Source organism: Micromys minutus (genome assembly GCF_963924665.1).
Source record: "Micromys minutus genome assembly, chromosome: 10".
In the NCBI taxonomy this organism is placed as follows: domain Eukaryota; kingdom Metazoa; phylum Chordata; class Mammalia; order Rodentia; family Muridae; genus Micromys; species Micromys minutus.
Window position 1 is genome coordinate 43,367,404 of NC_137979.1, and position 18,918 is coordinate 43,386,321.

At 44.2% G+C, this 18,918-nt stretch overlaps 1 protein-coding gene across 2 annotated transcripts in view; it reads left to right on the forward strand.

Annotated features, from left to right (window-relative positions):
- Positions 1–1,802: 1,802 nt before the first annotated feature.
- The window catches only part of SKAP1 (src kinase associated phosphoprotein 1), a gene marked incomplete at both ends in the record, with an annotated part of 274,300 nt that continues 257,184 nt past the window's right edge, over positions 1,803–18,918 (forward strand). For both annotated transcript variants that reach the window (XM_080924400.1, XM_080924401.1), the window contains one exon: positions 1,803–1,848. In XM_080924400.1, coding sequence (XP_080780526.1) covers positions 1,803–1,848 — 46 coding nt within the window. The remainder of the gene's footprint in view (positions 1,849–18,918) is intronic.

Consider the following 18,918-nt stretch of genomic DNA (forward strand, 5'->3'; position numbering starts at 1 on the left):
GTCCATTTAACAGAATGTCATTAGGAGTGAGGCTGACTGCTGAACCAGGGTCCTCAGATGATTAAGGAGGGGCAGCACTCATGTGTGGAGGCAGGCTTCTGTCTGCAGTGAGGAACCTTGATACAACATGACAATAGCGTATTGGAAACTGCCAGTCACCAGCACACATCACCTGACTTACACCTCCCACTACTTCCATCTCTCCCATCCCAGGCATCCACAGGGGAAGAAACGCAAGGAGAACATCTCCCCTGTGCAGTTTTGCTTCTCCCTAGGTGGCAGGAAGCCTGGGGTTCTGCCCTTTGTCAAACGACTCCTGAGCACCTATCCTATGTGACCATGCTGACCAATGTCCTTTAATAAGGGGGATGGGCACTCTGGGTTCTCTTCAGATCCTAGAAACCTGCCTTTTACTAAAAAAGGAGGGAGGGACTGTCCTCCTCCCTCCCCCCATTGCTGGAAGAGAAATGAAGGAAGTCTGTGTACTATAGAGGGGAGCGTATACCCTCCCCCTTTAGAAGAACGGTTTTATGTTTACAAGAGTGTGTGACCCACATAGCCTCCATGTTTAAAGATGCATGCACCCCATGTGATTCTAGAGCAGCTTTGGTTTTATCAGGGGGACAGCAAGGTAGGGGAAAATGTCCCCAGAGGTAGCCTACACCCCATCTGGAGCCTGGAAGAGGCAGCCTAAGCCCGTCCCTATAGGCTCACCCAGTAAGGAGCAAGCAGCGCCATGGAGTCGGGGTCGAAGTTCTAGCTCTTCAGATCAACTTATAGGTGGGTGGTGAGGCCCTGAAGCTAGGACCATTCCTTCTCGGGTGTCAGGATGTGATAAAAAGCCACTGAAACCTTGAAACCACACCACATTTCCACCTGCAAAGTCTTCCCACCCTTGCAAAACCCGGTCTGGTATTTAGCATCCTTTTAAGTATTCGTGCGACCACAGGCGCTCCCATCTGCCCCCTGCGTTCATGCTCTTCCTTGTCTCATCCTTGCGGCTCTAACTTCTTCTCCACCCGTTGACAAGCAAGCAGTTGACAAAAACAGTGCATGGTCCCATGTACCACCGCCCGAGATCGTGCTGTAGTAACATCTTTGGTACCTACTACAACCCAAACTTGGGCACTGATTGGCTGTACTTTGAGAGGGAAAGAGCACAGCCCTTGCGATCTTGCGGATCACTTTCTTCCTTTCTCTGCTCAGAAAAATAGCCATTTTTCACCTTTTCACAGCCTTTCACCTCCGGAGGGAAGGACATTCCCTCCGTGTCTCTGTGTGTATTGCATCTGATTCTGAGTTTCTCAGATGTTGAGAATCTGTATTGTCCCTGGGACTCCAGCTTTTAATTTTTAACCAGCACGGCTTTCCCCCTACAGTGAGCTGGATAAGGCCAAGCTCTTTCTTGGATTCTGCCTCTGCACCCTACCTAGTTCAGGAACAACCACGGCTTTTTAAACCTACCGCCCCAAGGTCAAACTGCTCAGTGCTTAGATGTTTCCACCTGGCCTCCAAGGCTTTTTTGGAGTCTAGCAATCTTTTGGTGCAGAGCTCAAAGGGCCACGCCTTTGACCTTGCGTGTCACCTCAGTGACACGAGTGCACCTGCGTCGGGTCCCGGGTCCTGCCGCCGGCTGCGCGCGCCACTTCCTGAGTGCGAGGCCGGTGGCCCCGCCCTGCGCTGCCCCCCCACCCCTGGGTGACAGCCGAGGTACAGGTTCCTGGGGTGCAGCTGCCGCCGTCCTAGCAGGCCTCACGTCCCTTGTCCCTCCTTCCGCTGCAGCCGCCCTCTCACCGTGCCAAATGCAGGCCGTCGCCCTCCCGGAGGAGATCTGTTGGCTCCTGGAAGGTAACTCCTGGCTCAGTGCTAGACTTCTGTTCTGACCCTCCCCTCCAGGAGGGCCTTTCATTGCTGGGCTGAAGGCAAGAAAGGAGCTACCAGGGCACCAAACCTTCAGCTCTACCACTCACCTAATATACATACATTCCAGGTTTCCAGAGTCCTCAGTTCCTCTCTTGTCCCAAAAGCCAGTCTCTCCCCCATCGCCCCACCTCATGGTTCCCAACTCATGGTCTCCACCACATGGTCCCTTTAGTTACACACTTTCTGGTCCTTCCTAGAAGTAATTTATATTACTTCTAGGTCTCTGAGATCTTACAGGCCAGTGTCATCTTGCTTGGTCTTGAACCTGTCTCCCAGGAAATCCCTGAGGTCTGTAACGATTAGTTCTCACCCGCCCCTGTCTTGACTCCTCACCTAGAAGAAGACCCACGCCATTCTGGGTAGATGTCTCCTAGGCACACAGTAGGGCTCTGTGGAGATTTATGGGTCTTTGGGCCAAGCCTGGTGGTTAGGGGACTTATAAGTGTGGGAAACCAGTGAGTCCTTTATTAGCCTGAAGACTTTGAGGGCTGTCATCTACCCAAGGGAAGCCTTAGAGTATGATGTTCCTTCCCTTCCCTGCTGTGATGGTTTCACCTTCAAAAACGGTCCTTTAGAGTTAAAGTCACACTTTCCAGCACTCAACAGACATCCCTGACACACCAAAGAACTTTTCTAAAATTCCTGTCTTGTGCTTGGCTCACACGGTGAAAATCCATTTTACTTATTTTCCTATGACTGACCTTCCTGGGAGGACAGAGACCTGGGGTCTGCAGTTGCATAAGGGTCTCAAGAGGAAACTGCTCAGAATTAAGCCTTTTGGCATCCAGGCGACGACGTATCTGACACATAGTTAACAGATGGCCTGCTTTGGGTGGGTCATGATTTTGGCAGGCTGCATTCTTTCCAGTTTCTCTCAATTTAATTGGTTTTATATCTCCATTACCTTGTTATCTTGGTATAAACGCCTCCCAATCAAGGATTTGGCCGGGGCTTTTGGATTCTGCCTGTAGCAATGTTTCTATTCTGGATGGCTTCTCTGTAAGAGCTGGCAGCTAGGTGTTTCAAAAATCTATTTTAGAAAAGCCTTTTATTTATTTATTTTTACAATGTATGTGTGTGGGTGTGCATGTGCCTACAGCCTGTTTGTGGAGTTCAGATGGTAACTCTTGGGGGGTTGGTGCTTACCTTCCATCCTCCACTGATGGGGATCGAACTCACGTCTTCGGGCTTGGTGGCAAGCACCTTTACCTACCACAATCCTCCCTTGTACTTAGGGAACTGAATCTAGGACCTTATGCATGCCCATTAGATGTTCTACCACTGAGCTACATTCTCTAAAATCCACCCATTCAGCTTGTAAACCAAGGAGCTGTAGGAATAAAAAGTTATTTGGAAGATAGAAGAAATCACCAGACATCTAAAGAGATTTAACCAGTGCTGGTTCGGTATTAGATAAAGTAAGACTGTAGTTGTCTCTGGTTCTAGAGAAGGAACTGCGGCCACAAATTGAGTTCTACCCTTGTATTTAAAGACAGAGTATCTCTTTTTATTGGTGTCAGTTGTTTTATGAGAAACCCATCTTACAAGCTTGCTAAATGATACTTCTGTTTGGTGCACCTCACCTATGGAAAATCTCCTCTTATTTCCAGAGGCTTGTGACATGATCCTCTCCGACATTTTTGATGTGCAGTTCTTTACTGTTCAAAACTGACACTTTGGTAAACAACTCATTTTTGCACCTGCCACCGTCCTTTAGCTCAGCCTATTTTCTTGTTAGCTGACTGTTTTTAATTGAAGTCTTCAGATCTCCTTCTAAAGTGGAACCTTTGTTTGCTGACAAGCAGAGCCGGGTATGAATGGAGATTAATTGCGTGTCACATACTTCTGTATCAAACTTGCTGTGTCTTAACAATCCCTGATAGTGCTCGGGTCCTTAGAAGATATGGAGGAGTCTGAGGTTACATTGTGAGGAGCTTCGCTGGTTAATGATTTCTTTAAAGCCACCTCCCCTATAAGCTTGTAATTATGCTCTTGAATCTGAAGTGGGTGGGTGAGGGATGTGAAATAGGATATAACCAATGTTGCTATTGGAAAGTGGTTAGAGAGCATGTTTTTTGAAAGATTTGTGTGATGATAAGCAACATATTGGTTATAGGTTTTTATTTTTAATGGAATGCCATCTGGACTGCAAACCAGCAGAATGATTCACTGTGTTACAATTTGTGAATAATAGAAGTCCAAACTGGCCATCAGTTTGTTGTCTGTGGCTGGTTATGCACCCCCCACACACACTTTTTAAGGTTCTCTGTTAACAATTAGGAAATGCGTAGGTCCTTGATCTCTATATAGTTGCTCAGTGGGAGGGAGTCACAGGATGTGAGAGCGAAGACTGTGGCTGCCACACAGCACGGGGGTGGGGTTTCCACAGTGAATTACGGCTTTCATAAACGAAGTCATAAGCATTTGCACAGTGATTTAAAGCTGGCCATCACAGCCGTAACTTAAACATCTATCTATTTATAACAATAGGAGCACACAATGACAGGAACGTTTTTACATATATATAATGTGTGTGCTTTAAAAAAATATGCAAAACACTGTGCAAGGTTTACACCGAGATTTTTGCACAATGAGGATCTGGAATTAACCTTAAGCATAAAATTTTAAACATTTGAAGATGTCTCATTTGACACGGAAGTCTCACTTCTAGGAACATGTTATAGAAATTAAAGACTTGGAATATATGTTTATATAAGTTTATCCCATATGTCAATGAGGTGGGAAAAGCAGGCGATGGTCAATTGGATCATGGGACAGCCATTTTAATTTACAGCTAAAGAACACAGGAGATCTGTGTGTCCGTCTGACATCTGTCTATCTTGGCTTGCAAAGTGTCTGTGGCATGTTTTTAAGACTAAAGAGAAAAAATCCACAATAGTACATATAATGGCCCAATTTTATTTGAAAACAAAAAGCAAAATAAAAAAAGCTGCATACACCATATAGGTTTGTGTAAGCCTCAGAAGAGTGCTCCGTGCTCGATACAGTTTCCTTTAAGGACAGAGAGCCATGTAGGGGTTTGTGATTTTTTTTTTTTTTATAACCTATATCTTCAGTTGGTTAAATTGTGCAAAGGCCATGTATTACTTCTTGAATCAAGAAAGAATAGTCAGACAGGTTTAAAAAAAAAGACAAATGGAAGCCCAGAAGTTAAAGGGCCATTAACTTCAGGTGTGATTGTTTTTTCTGTTTAGGCACGGGAAATGGTGTGGGAAGTGTACATTAAAACAAAACAAAACAAACAAACAAAAAAAAAAAACAAACAAAAAAACCCCCACCTTCTCTGTTTTTTTTTTTTTTTTTTTTTTTTTTTTTGGCAAATGATAAAGTGACGAGAAGCTTCTCGTATCCCAGGAAACAGCCTCTTCCATCAGTTCTGCCGAGCTCCCACAGAGACAGAAAGTGGTCCCAAATCAGTGAATAGGGCACGGCACAGATAAGGAACCGAGGGCATCTTCCACTTTATTGAAAGAACAGAAAATCTTCAGGTCTGTTCTTAAGTAGTCAGGCTTCAGATGTTGAAGTTGCTTATTTATTTACATTTATTTATTTGCTTTTGTTTAGTGATAACGGTGCTGAAAACAAGAACAATAGGTTGGCAGCTTGTAATCTTTGTTGCACAGATACAAATGCGGTCTCCTCTTCCTGGTCTTTCTTTCTAGCGACATCCCCTCCACCCTTTGTGTGTGTCTCTGTCTCTGACTCTTTTTAAGTAAGAACCAAAGAGGAAAGTGTGAAGGGATTGCAGCAGAGATAGGAAACCTGCTCCCTGATAGCTGAGACCCAGCTGCCTACCCAGTGCGGCCACGGGGCTTGGAAGATGGACTGAAGCCCAAACATCACTGCCTGGCTCTCTAGTGCCAGACCTCATATCCTAATGGTTGCTCACTTTTAAACTTTAGCAGCTGCCCTTGGTGGTGGCACACACCTTTGATTCCAGCACGAGAGAGGTAGGTGTCTTTCCATGAGTTCGAGGCCATCCTGAGTTCCAGGACAGCCAGGGCTACATAGAGAAACTCTGTCTCAAACAAAACAAAAGCAACAACAAAACCCCTCAGCCATTTCCTTCTAGATAGTCTCCAGACTCTAGATCTCCAGCTGTAGGGGTTGCAGGCCCAGATGAAAGAATAAAACTTCTTTCAGTTTCTCTAGATAGCAAAGGTTAGTTTAACATCTAACTCGTAAACATCTTTGATCAATTCTTTTAAAACAGGAATCAGGAACTTTCCTCCATTTCTTTAACTAGTGGTCTAGCAATGAGTCTCATTTAAATACTTGTAAACTCGGTATTGTTTGGTGAATGCCTGATGTTCGGAGCTGTTTCTGACTGCAATACTCTGGGTTGCCTTGGGATTGCTGTGTCTGATGAATTCATTTATATGAATCTGGGGACGTGTGTGTGTGTGTGTGTGTGTGTGTGTGTGTGTGTGTGTGTCTGCGTGTGTGTGTGTGTGTCGTGCCTATGTGTAGAAGGAGACACAGAGACAGATAGCAACAGTGTTGTTAAAAGATGACGTCCCGGGTTTCGGCACCAATGTTAGAAAAAGGATGAAGAGAGTGTGGGAGGGGGAGATATGGCCCTTGGAGGTGTGGTGAGGCCTGGGGGCAAGGGAGATGCCTCTGGGAGGCCCATGTTGGGAATCCCTTCCCCCTGAGGGACCAGCCACACAACTGTTTAGTATAGAATAGAGTTTATTCAAGTCATGGGAGAGTTAAGAGGGTAGTAGAGGCAGAGAGAGAGAGAGAAGAGAGGAAGAGGAATAGAGGCCGGCCATGAGCACGTGGAGGGAGAGGGAGAAGGGAAGGGGAAGAGGAGAGGTAAGGAGGGAAAGCAAGGCTGCAAGAGAGCAAGAGCAAGAGAGCCAAGAGAGAGAAAGGAGGGGGCAAGCAGCCCCTTTTATAGTGTCAGGTCACTGGGGTGGAGCATACCTGGCTATTGCCAGGTAACTGAGGGGTGGGGTTTACAGAATCCCAACAAACAGTGTATGGCTGGGGTGAGAGGTTTTTATTTTCTGTCCACCATGTGGACATATTCCAGTGATTGAACGCACATTCTAAACCCTGGCCGAAAGCACCTTTACCCTGTGAGCCATCTCAATAGGCCAAAGCAGCTGTCTTGTAAAACAAATTCCTAGACCCTGAGGCATGGCTTTGTGGTGTGTGTTTGGCTGCTCTGCCTTTTTTGGTTAACTTTTGATACTGGTGGTCTTGCTGACAGGTGGGTTTACTGCTCTCCTGAATCTCGAGTGGTAAAATGTAAGTTTTAATGTTATTTTTTTCTGACTATAAAAGTGATAACTTCAAATACAGAGGCAAATGTTCGCAGCCAACCACTGAAGTGAGAGCATGGGTTTCCCAGTAGAGGAATTAGAGAAAGGACTGAAGGAGCTGAAGGGGTTTGCAACCCATAGGAAGAACAATATCAACCAACCAGACGCCCCCCGCCCCCAGCTCCAAGGGACTAAACCATCAACCAAAGAGTGCACATGGAGGGACCCATGGCTCCAGCCACATTTGTAGCAGAGAATGGACTTGTCAGGCATCAATGGGAGGAGAGAGGCCCTTGGTCCTGGGAAGGCTCGATGCCCCAGTGTAGGGAAATGCCAGGGTGGGGAGGCAGGAGTGTGTGTGGGGAACACCCTCAGAGACAGGGGAGGGGAGGATGTGTGGGGAGCACCCTCAGAGACAGGGGAGGGGAGGATGGGATGGGGGTTTCCAGAGGGGAAACCAGGAAAGAGATAGCATTTGAAAGGTAAATAAATAAAATATCCAATAAAAAAAAGTGATAACTTGATGCTTTAGGGATGGAAGATGCTAGGGTTGAGATGGGGGTGGAGGGGTGGGGGAGCATCCTCTCAGAGGCAAAGGGGAGAGGGCATGGGGTCTTCACTCTGGGAGGGGGACTGGGAAGGGGGGGCAACATTTGGAATGTAAATAAATAAAATAATAAAAAAATAAAGATGGGGAAAAAGTGATAATTTTTTTGTAACTGAAACCAGAAAACATAGTGTACAGTTACCCGTTGTCAACAATTATTAAATTTCTATGTATTACATGGGTTTCTTTTGCTAGAGATATAACATTTCTATAAGAAAGTATCAAAGTGAACATTAAGAAATTGTCTTATTTTGTTGAGACAGTGTCTTACTGGGTAGCCCTGGCTGGACTCGAACTCACTGTGTAGACCAGTCTGGGCTCCAGCTCACAGAGATCTGCCTTTGTCTCTGCCTTTCAGGTGCTGGGATTAAAGGTGTGTGAACCTCACCTGGCGCCATAATCTGTCGATTGATTTAAATATAACTCTAGGAGCAAGATGGCAGTTCTGTTGTTGTTTGGTTTGGTTTTTCCAAGACAAGGGTTTCTTTGTGTATCTTACGTATTCAGGAACTTGCTCTGTAGACTGGGCTGGCCTCGAACTCACAGAGATCCCCCAGCCTTTGCCTTTTGAGTGCTGGGATCAAAGGCATGGACAACCACCATGTGTGGCACTGACTTTTTTTTTTTTTTTTTTTTTAACTAAAGTGACTGGGCTTAGTTTATGCTGTATACTTACCATCAGAACACTTAACAACTCATGCCTTAGGTGGATGGCCTATAAGGAAAGAGTGGATAGGAAAGGTCGGGGACTATGGAGGAGAGAAAAGCAAACCAAAGGCAGGAAGAGGCTTCCAGGGCCCCATCCCAGCCATCTGGCTAATGGGGCTAGACACAGGTAGTGATTTACGTGTACCATGATTGAGCACCTATGTGGCCTTCCAAACTTGTCATACGTAATAAACCACACCAGGCAAATAAAAGCAGTGTCCACCAGGACACACTGAAAATACTGGATTTCAGGCTAATGGAATTCTGTACATTTAATTAAAATCTCATAACTGCCCCTTTAAGTTACACATTACTGGCTCATAAGAGAAACCAGACTGGCTAGTGGGGTAGCTTCTGCAAAGTCTCATGATTGCCTCTGGTAGCAACAGAGGCCTCAATCCCGGATTCCTTGTTACGGGTATGCAGGGAGTTATGAGTCCACTGGGAGTTCTGCAGTCACCTAAATACCCCAGCAAAATCAAATCTCTAAAATCCTCTATTGACAGTCTTCATGAACACTTTGTCTTGTCTACTTATGGACCAAATAGATAAAAGTATCATAGTTGGGAAAAATGACTTGACAGTTCTCTGTGTCACCCTGGCTGTCCTGGAACTTGCTCTGTATACCAGGCTGATCTTGAATTCAGAGTTACACCTGCTTCTGCCTCCTGGAGTATAGGACTTAAAGGCCTGTGCCACCACACCCTGAAGCTTTCATTTTGCTGAGAACTTGTTATAAAACTTAACCTAAGAGGCCTGCAGAGATTACTCAGTGGTTAAGAGCACTGATTGCTCTTCCTAGAGGTCCTGAGTTCAATTCCCAGCAACCGCTTATGGCTCACAACCATCTGTGATGGGATTGATGTCCTCTTCTGGTGTGTCTGAAGACAGCTACAGTGTACTCCTATACATAAAGTAAATAAAAAATTAAGAAAAATTTAATATTAAAACTTTGACTTGACAACTAATCCTGTTTCTTTTTTGAGGGAGGGTCTCACTACATAGCCTTGGCTGGCTGGGAACTTGATATGTAGACCAGGCTGGCCAAGTTACAGAGATCCACCTGCCTTTGACTCCTCTGTCATTGTTAAGCACACATTAGCTTTTTGTTAAGAAGTAAAACTTGACAGTAAGGCTGAGATCCCATCTCCCAGACCTGAAGGTTGTTTCTGCCTGATGACCCTAAAGGCATGAAGTCTTTATGTTTTTAATTCTCCTTCTGGTTATTGTAAGATGAAACAATGAAAATGCACACATACACTTACAACACAGAGAAAACACAACCCTGCAACCGAGACACTGCAAGGACTTTAGGTTGAGCTTTATTTAACCCGTGGCCAAACTCGACATCCAGTGTTAATGCTTTTCCTTTGCAAGGCTAATGATCTAGCCCTTGGAAATATTTGCATTGTGTGCAGGACAGTGCACATATGGGCACAGTTTCTGCAGTGCTGTAGAAATAGAAAAATAAAATGGAAATAACACAAGCATAAACACACACACACATACACACGCACACTGCATGCACACCCAGACCCCCAGTACCATAAACAACAATAAACAGAACTGAAAGGCCAAATGCTCCTCTATGTTGTGTAAATAGAATGTAATGTAGTATCGCTGAGTAATTTTTATGGTGTTTTTGATAACGACATTAATGAAGAAATGAGTCAGATGATGCTCTTAGGCACTGCTTAGGTACAATGACTTTGGGAAATTATTTGAAATGTAATGCAGTACTACCCAATACCCAGTAATTCCACCGCCTGGAAATTTACCCATGAAAAATGAGTATTTAGTCTCATAGCACAATCATCCTGTCTTAGTCATTAATCTACTGCTGTGAAGAGATACTATGGCCAAGGCAACTCTTATGAGAGAAATAATGTAACTGGGGACTTGCTTATAGTTTCGGAAATCTGGACCATAACCAAAATGGCAGGAAGTATGGTGTCATGTAGCCAGGTGCTGGACCAGTAGCTGAGAGCTACATCCTGATCTGTAGGCAGAAGGGGGTGGGGATGGAGGGGGAGGGAGTATGCACATGCCTGGGCCTGACATGGGCTTACAAAAACTCAAAGCCCAGCCCCATTGACATACTTCTTCCGGCAGGGCCACGCCTCCTAATCCTTCTAATCCTTTCAAATGGTGCCACTGCCTGTTGACTAAGCATTCAAATACATGATCTTATGGAAGTCACTTTAATTCAAACCACCACAGGTCCATTGCTGACAACGGCTCCTCATCTAGAAGTAAAAGAACAGATGCTGAGCAATGAATTCAAATGATGGAATTCTATGTAGCAAAAAGTGGTAACTCTATACACAAGTGTAAATAAATCTCAAAAACATCCTGTTGAGGATAGTCACAGGGGTGTTTGAAGTTTTAGAATCTATTCTGACAGAAGACAGAATGATGATTGGCTTTGAGGAGGGACACAGAGTGTTAGGGAAGGTTCTAGGTGGTGGAAGCTTCTCTATGCTGAGCTGGGTGGTAGCCATAGTGTACTAACTAGTGTGTTACACTAGTGCTTAGACAAGAACTGGCAATTAGGAGAAGGCCCTTGGTCTGACTTCAGCACTGGGGAAAACACCACCACCACAATTAATGTATTTTATGTGTATAAATTATAAATCAAAACTACTGGTAAGAAAGGAAGAAAAATACAAGGAAAAAACAGTGGGGGAAATGGAAGGAGGGGGGGAGGAGAGATGAATTTATAATGAAGAGACATGCACACAAAAAAGTCACCAGAAAGAAAAAATATTTTAATAGAAGTATGAGTCTAAACTTGTTAAAGTTCAGTAAGGAGACTGGGGAGATGCTCTGGTTCACTTGCCATGCAAGGCTGGTGGTCAACTAGATTTGATCCTAGCAACTCACATTTAAAAAAAAAGCCAAATGTATCTGTTCACATTTGTAACTACAGCACTCTGACAGTAGGGCAGGAGACAGAGATAGGAGAATCACCTGGAATCTCAGGGGGCAGCTAGCATTTAATACAGAGCATAGTAGACACAAGAGAGACCCTTCCTCAACAAGATAAAAGGTTGAATAGGGGCCTGGGGATGGAGCTCAGTGTTAGACAAAGGTTTGGCAATAAAACCACCAGAAAAAAAAAAAAGAACAAAAAAATTTAAGTAAGAAAATAGTTACACATATTTCTAAAGAGCGTGTTTGTGTGTGTGTGGTGTCTGTCTGTCTGTCTGTCTGTAAGGGGTATGTGTATGAAAATGAAGGTATTCAGAGGCCAGAGAGTGAGCTGGATCCCATGGAACTGAGTTATAGGCAGTTGTGAGCCATCTGGGTGCTGGGAACTGATCTTGGATCCTCTGTAAGAGAGTTGGAACTCTTCACTACTGAGCCATCATTCAAGCTGCAGTCAGATACTTTCTCTGGCTATTTTGGCATCCCATCAAGTTTCTCACGCTTGAGGTATAATATGCAGTGTAGTTCAAAAAAGCAGAAATCTCCTAGTGACTATGTATGAGTTAACACTGTGTTTTCCCACTAACATGCTACTAACAGAATGTCAACAATGTCAGTAATAACATCCTAGATGAGCAGTCTATGTGCGCTGTGTACGCACCACATGTATGTGCTGGTGCCAAAGGAAGACTGTCCTGCTTCAATTCCCATCTAAATCCTTTTAGGCTGAGAGTCTCACTGAACTTGGAGGTGGGCTGGAGGCAGGAAGCTCCAGTAGTCCACTTGTTCTCTCCCATGTCCTACTGCTGGTGTCCTAGATGTGCGTGGCCATGCCAAACTTCTCTTTCCTTTCCTTCTTTTTTCCTGTCACTGCTGGGATTTGGACTCATAACCCCATGCTCTTACCTACTCTGCTCTCCGAGATGAGAATGTATACATTTCACAAATTATTCTATCAGAGTCACTGGATTTCAGAAGGACTTGCCGTTTGGATGCTGAGACTGTTCTGTTCCTTAACAGTCTGTCCCATCTCCCAAACGCAAGCTGAACAGTAAGATTAAACAGGGAGACGTGGGGACTCCAGCTCCCAACAGCTGTCTGTTATAATCACCCAGCCTATTGTGCAGCACTGACAAACCAGAAAAGCAAGCAATGAACTTGGAAACACAGGGGAAATAAATACGAACAAATGTTGCAGAAATTATAAGACTTCTGCAGGGCGTAATGGCTTGTAACATGACAAAAATTAGATCTATGATGGTTGCGTCAAAATGCTAAGATCCTCAGATGACGGTAAGATTAAAACGTATCTTATCTTTTCCTATACTTAAAATGATTAAAAACTGCTTAAGCACGATACTTAATGAAATTAGTTAAAAATATCATCTTAATAGCTAGTTCTAGAATCTCTCTTAGGAAATGAGCTGTCATTGTTGGGGAAATAACATCATCACTATTACTATTAATATTATTACCATCATCATCATTGTTATTAGAGACAGTGGCTCACGATGTAGACCAGGCTGGCCTCGAACTCACAGTGGTCCCTACCTGAATGCTGGGATTAAAGGTGCGAGCCTCTACCCCACTCCAGCACCCCATCCCTGTTGGAAAAACACTTCCGTTGCGTGTGTGCAGTGTTGTTGAGGGCTGAAACAACCAAATGGATGGTCAGACAGTAACTATCGGCAAGGACAAAAAAGGTCTTTTGATTTTGTCCTTTATAGGAGACAGGGAGAAAATGTAAGAAGTCTAGGAACTAAATCAGATGGAGGACTAGCGTGTGTGTACACTCTGCTTACAGGGGTGCAAGGTGCTTAGGGATGAGGAAATCCTTTTAATGGCTGCTATGTAAACACCTCTCACTTCCCTCATACCACTGGTATTTCCAGCCAGTCACGTCACAGACCCATCATGTGAATCGTGTTTTCAGGAAATTGAGGAGGAAGACCGGTCAAAACCAGGATTTCTCAACCTCACAATTACTGACAGTTTGAGTTACAAAAGTCTTCCCCATTGGGGTTGTCATATGTATTCCAGAAAGTTCAGCAGCCTTCTTACCGTCTACTCAATAGATGCCAATAGCCATCTCCCTGGTGGTGTCAATCAAAAGTCCTCAGCTGTTCTAAGCCTTGATAACCAGGACAGAGCGTGTGTAGAAGCGGGGGAACCTGTAAGTTGCCGGACACAGAGAACCCGGCTCCTTGAAAATGACCTAGAACCGGAGGAGAGTTGTGGGCTTCCCTTGGAGGAAGTTCTTACTCCCCCCAGAGGAAGTTCAGAGGTCTGCTTAGTTCCAATGTCTCAACTGATTTCAAATAACCCGAATACGCCCCGCCCCGCCCCGCCCTGCCCCGCCCCGCCCCGCCCCCAGCTTCCTTGCCCAGTGAAAATTTGTGTGTCTTTGCTTGTCGTGTTGGTTCACTCTTGCTTTTCAAGGGGAGGCTTGTGAGCACTTTAGAGGCCTTTTATCCTTTTGAAGTCAAACTTTACTGGGAGGGGGAGAAGCTGGCCCCATTGTTTTGTTGTTATCTAGGTCATGAATATTTTACACCTCTATAGATTCCCAAACAGTTTTTCTACTCTGATACTTTGTAGAACATTTGAGGTGGCATTTTAAAAATTCCCTATCTGCTCTTGTATGATTTAAGCGTGTCTGAGGAGGTAGGCTCTGCTGACCTCGCTATAAGTAGATTTGTTTCATGTATGTATTTATATGTGTCTAAAATAGTGTTTCTTAATTAATTCTAAGTTTTAAAAATGAAGTTTTTCTTCCCTCTCTTGTTTGTTATGTTTTTTAAATGGTAGGAAATATAGCTCAGATTATTATTATTATTATTATTATTATTATTATTATTATTATTATTAAAGTTTTAATTACCAAGTTCTTATACATTCTACATAGTTTTAATTCATTTTCAGATATCTACTGTTTAGTCTTCATGTGCTTTTATGAGACTGGCATTATTAATATTATCCCAAATGGATGAGGAATTGGAGATGTAAGATCTAAGGTAGTAAGAAAATGACTGTCAAGACTGGACTGTGGGCAGAAGAGACAGGGTATAGCACATTACACACTGGGCCCATGAGAAAACAGTAAAACTAAGACAGACCTACGCTGCAGCATTAGAGGATCTGCCTCCTCCTGAACCAGCACAGAGGCTGAGGACTGTTCTCATTCAAAATGACAAAGATACCCGCAAAGTTACTGATTTCATACATGAGTGATGGGGAAGAGATACATGGAAACCCGATATAAAACCGTACTGAGCATATCGGGGGCCAGTACGTATCGGGCATGCACCCCAGCATGACACGATGAACCATGTAGAGCGTGGTCAACCTCCCAGTCACCACTGTGGTCTCCTGAAGAAAAAGGACTCTCTCTCCCTGGCCGCCATCAACTACCAATGGCTCCTCAGCCAGGGGTGGAGCCCTGTGGGCACCTCCTCCATCCAGGGTGGAGCTTTGATTGGCTTGATCTTATGCAGACATCCATAGCTGCTGTGAGTTTGTGGAGCATCTGCTGTGTCACGTCCCGGAGACGCAGTTTTGAAGTACTTCTCCTCAGCCGTGGGCTTATTAAAATCTTTCTGCTAAACCTTGACATTTTCTTCCTCCTGCCTCTGTCTCCGGAGTGTTAGGATGATAGATGTGGGCCACCACACTCACAGTGCTGAGGACCAAGTAGGGTAGGCAAGCCCTCTACCAACCGAGCTACATCCCCAGCCTACAGAAATCTTAACTTTTATTTCTTCTGAGGTAGGACCTCCTATAGACCAGGCTGGTCCCACTATGTAGTTGAGGCTTTCCCTAGACTCCTTATCCTCCTGTCTCTACTGCCTCCAGCCTGTTTTATTTTACTTTAACTTAAGTCTAAATAGCCACATGTAGTTAGTGGCTACCGAATTAGACAGCACAGTTTAAATGTCTGAGACAAAAATAAACAAACAAAGCATTCAAGAAAGAAAATGAAACATGATACAAAAAGTAAAGAAATAGCAAGGCAGGCAGGGAAATATTATTCTAGCTAGGATTTTGAAACTATATAAATGTACAGATGTCAAAATCTTGAAGGATAACATATATAATGAAACACTGATAATTCTCTTGGTCTGAAATCTGCACACTGACAGAAAGAGCCAGAAGATACCAACTCACCGGTATCGTTAAAATGAGAGACAGGATTCCATTCCTCCTTTAAGTCATAAGGTGAAGCTGTAGGCAGACTGGATGACATCCATGGTTTCTGAGAACTGTCTTAGGCTGTCTGGACGGCTCTAAGGAAATGCTGCAAGCAGGGTAGTTTATTAGCAGCAAATGCTTGTTTTTCATAGTTTTACAGACTAGGAAGTTGAAGACCAAGACACTGGCAGATTTAGTGATGAAGTTTGGTGAGGGTCCACTTGGTGTTTTAAAGTGGACACTTTCTGTGTCCTTACCAGACAAGTCAGCACCTGGGGCCTCTTTTTATAAGACTCACTCCATCAGGACAGCTGGTCTCCGTCCAGAGGTCTCACCTTTTAACACCACCACATTGGTGATTATGTTTCAGTGGGTGGGTTTGGGACAGGCACATCCATTCGGATTACAGTGGAGATCTAAGCAAATGCTCACAGTCAACAGCAAAGGAAAAGCTGGAGGCAGAAATACAGTACACAGACACTAACCACACAGTGTGCTCTGGTTAATAAAGGAGGTACAGGCAACAAAGCTGGAAAGGCCTGGAGGTGTGGTAGTTAGTGGAAGGAAGAGTCTGGGGATTCGGGAGGAGGGGCCAGGGACAGGGGCAGGAGCCTTGAATGATGGCAGAAATCAGCCAACAGTTGTTGAAGTCAAACAGGGGCTAACTTAGTATAACCAGAGAAGTTGGGTGTTTCTGTGGTCAAGTCCAGCCAGGACAGCCTTTTATACTTAAATGGCATGTGCAGATACTCTGGGGACTTCTTAACACAAAAGGAACCTGGACTATTAGCCAGAATTCAAGCCCATGGAATTAGTTTGATTAATGGATTAAAATTAACATTTTAAGCTGTGTTAATCTTTCCACCCACAGACCAAAACAAACTAACAAACAACAACAAAAATACCTCAAATATTTTCTTGGGTGCAATGCCAGTTACAGGCAGACGTTTCTCCATTATTCTTCTCAGAAATTCAAGTTCTGCTTTAGTAGTTCAAATACCTTCCCACAATATCCCCTCTAGGAACACTTTTATTGGTATGTGGTTGGTGGAATTGTTTTCAACAGCGCCGGGTCATTCATCTTGCCTCCAAATAGAAGGTTGATGGAAGCAAACGTCCAAGTTTTAGAAACATACATCAACAGAAAGCATTTGCAAATGTTAGCAGCACAGAGTCCGGGATTGTTTTCCCTCCAGTGTGTTGGGAACGTTATAGAGAAATCAGAAAGGAGCCGGATTTATCTTTCAGTCATTAGAAAAAAAAATGTGACCCTTAAGATGTCATTTTCCAAATAAACAAAATGGTAACCTTGCAAGGGGACAAGGTCAGAGAGTTTGAGAAACCATCAGAAGCTCTCACGAGCCATGAGTCTGAGGTCCTGGCCAGACAGTCTTTCCGCTGTCCCACTGTGGTGGGTATTTGCGGGACACCAAGACCCCATTTGAGCTTCCAGTGCTGTACATGCCTTCTTGTCCCTTAATCTTTTTTTTTTTTTTCTCAGCAGGTGTGAATTTTACTGAGAACACAGGCCTTTACCAAAGCTGCGCTTACCTTTTAAAATATAAGATTTAAAGTTATAATGCGTTACTTTTAGTATGAAATACTATGTATTTACAAGTGTGCCTTCTAGATAAACATTGTTACCTCTCTTTCCCTCCTGACCCTTTATGGCTCTCCAAGATTAAATCTGGTTCTCTGTAACTCACCCCGGCTCCAGAGCTTTGTGAATGTTACTCGAACACCCAGCATGTACCTTCTTGGTAGCTCATATCGTAATCCTAACTGTGCATCTGAGTATCTATTCTTGGCTAGATCCGTCTTGCTCCTTAGATACACAGGGGAGAGTAGGTACGTTTGGGTGTGGTGTTTATGGCAGGCAACTGGCATCTTTGCCATGTGATGGAGCACGTGACTGATCCATGGAATCTATTGCTCACTCCGTAGCTGAAGGTCACTGTGCTGAACATCCTCATCCTCCTTTTAGACACTGAATATTTCTACTACAGGGATTCCCAGGCATCCTGATTCTACAGACCATGATGTCTGCAAAGGAAGAGGATTTGCTTTTTTGAATGCCAAGTATCAAATCCAGCCAGGACAGTTAAAAAAAAAATACTAGTTATACAAATTCCGTTTCCCCACTCCCCGAAACTCCCCTAGCCCCCCACCCCCCACCCCCACTGCCTCTTCGTTCTAGATAACAACAACTTGGAGACTACTTATTATTAAACATTTAGGCCATAAGCCTTGGCTCGTTTTCTGACTAGCTCTTAACTTACTTAACCATTTAAACCATTCTATGGCTACCACTTGGTTAGTTATTTCTCTTTAGTCCAGGCCTGCTTTTTCCTTTGACTCTCCTCAGTGTCTTCATGAGTTCATCTACTTGCTTGTTTTTGTCAAGTCTCCCTGTGGCTTGTCTTCTAGGTCCGTCTCCTGCCGCAGCTCTCTTGGGTCTTGCCCGAGTCTCTTTTTTTTTAAATCTTTATTTCCTAGAATCCCCCCTTTTCCTGCCAGTGTCCCACCTCCTATTTCCTGCCTCAGCTCATTGACTATTGGCTTTTTTATTGGCAGGTGATGCTTATAAGAGCGTCTCTACACAGGACAGTCCCCGCAGAAGCTCTTGTTAGCAAATGGCTTGTCTACTTAATGGAAAAAGCCTACCAACAGGATGGTCACCAGAGAGAGGCAAGGCACTGCAGGGTGGCTTGGAATCTCTTTCCTATCTGGTATCTTCAAGAAGGCTGGCTCAGGCTCCTTTAGGTTCTCACCATGAGAAGCTCCACCTTCTCAGCTTAAGAGCCAATGTAGCCCTACTAATTTCTTTTCTCGATTTTTTTTTTTCATCAAGTTTTGGTGTTAGGGTTTTGCAGCATCTTTCACAATATAAAATACACAAACCTGAACGTGGTTCTTCCTTCTGACTTCATGCTTTCGTGGCTATATACTTCCATCGGAGAGCTTGGCCATGTGCCCGAAGAGCAAATTCTAAATACTCAGGGAGATAGAAGGAGGAGGTCATCTTTGTCTCTTTATTCCTCTGAGTATATGCTGACTGGAGGTGAAGAAGTAAGCATTTAACTCCTCAAGTATTGGGGGGCAAGCCTTTCAAATAATTTATGTGAAGGAAAATTAAAACGAGGCATGTCTTACGAAAAGAATCAGCCTGCCCGCAGCGACCTCAGTGGGACACAATTATAACCCGATGGTGTGCTTTAGCATATGGAGGATGCAGGCATTTTACTTACAAGAATTTAGTGAAGATAGTTGTTG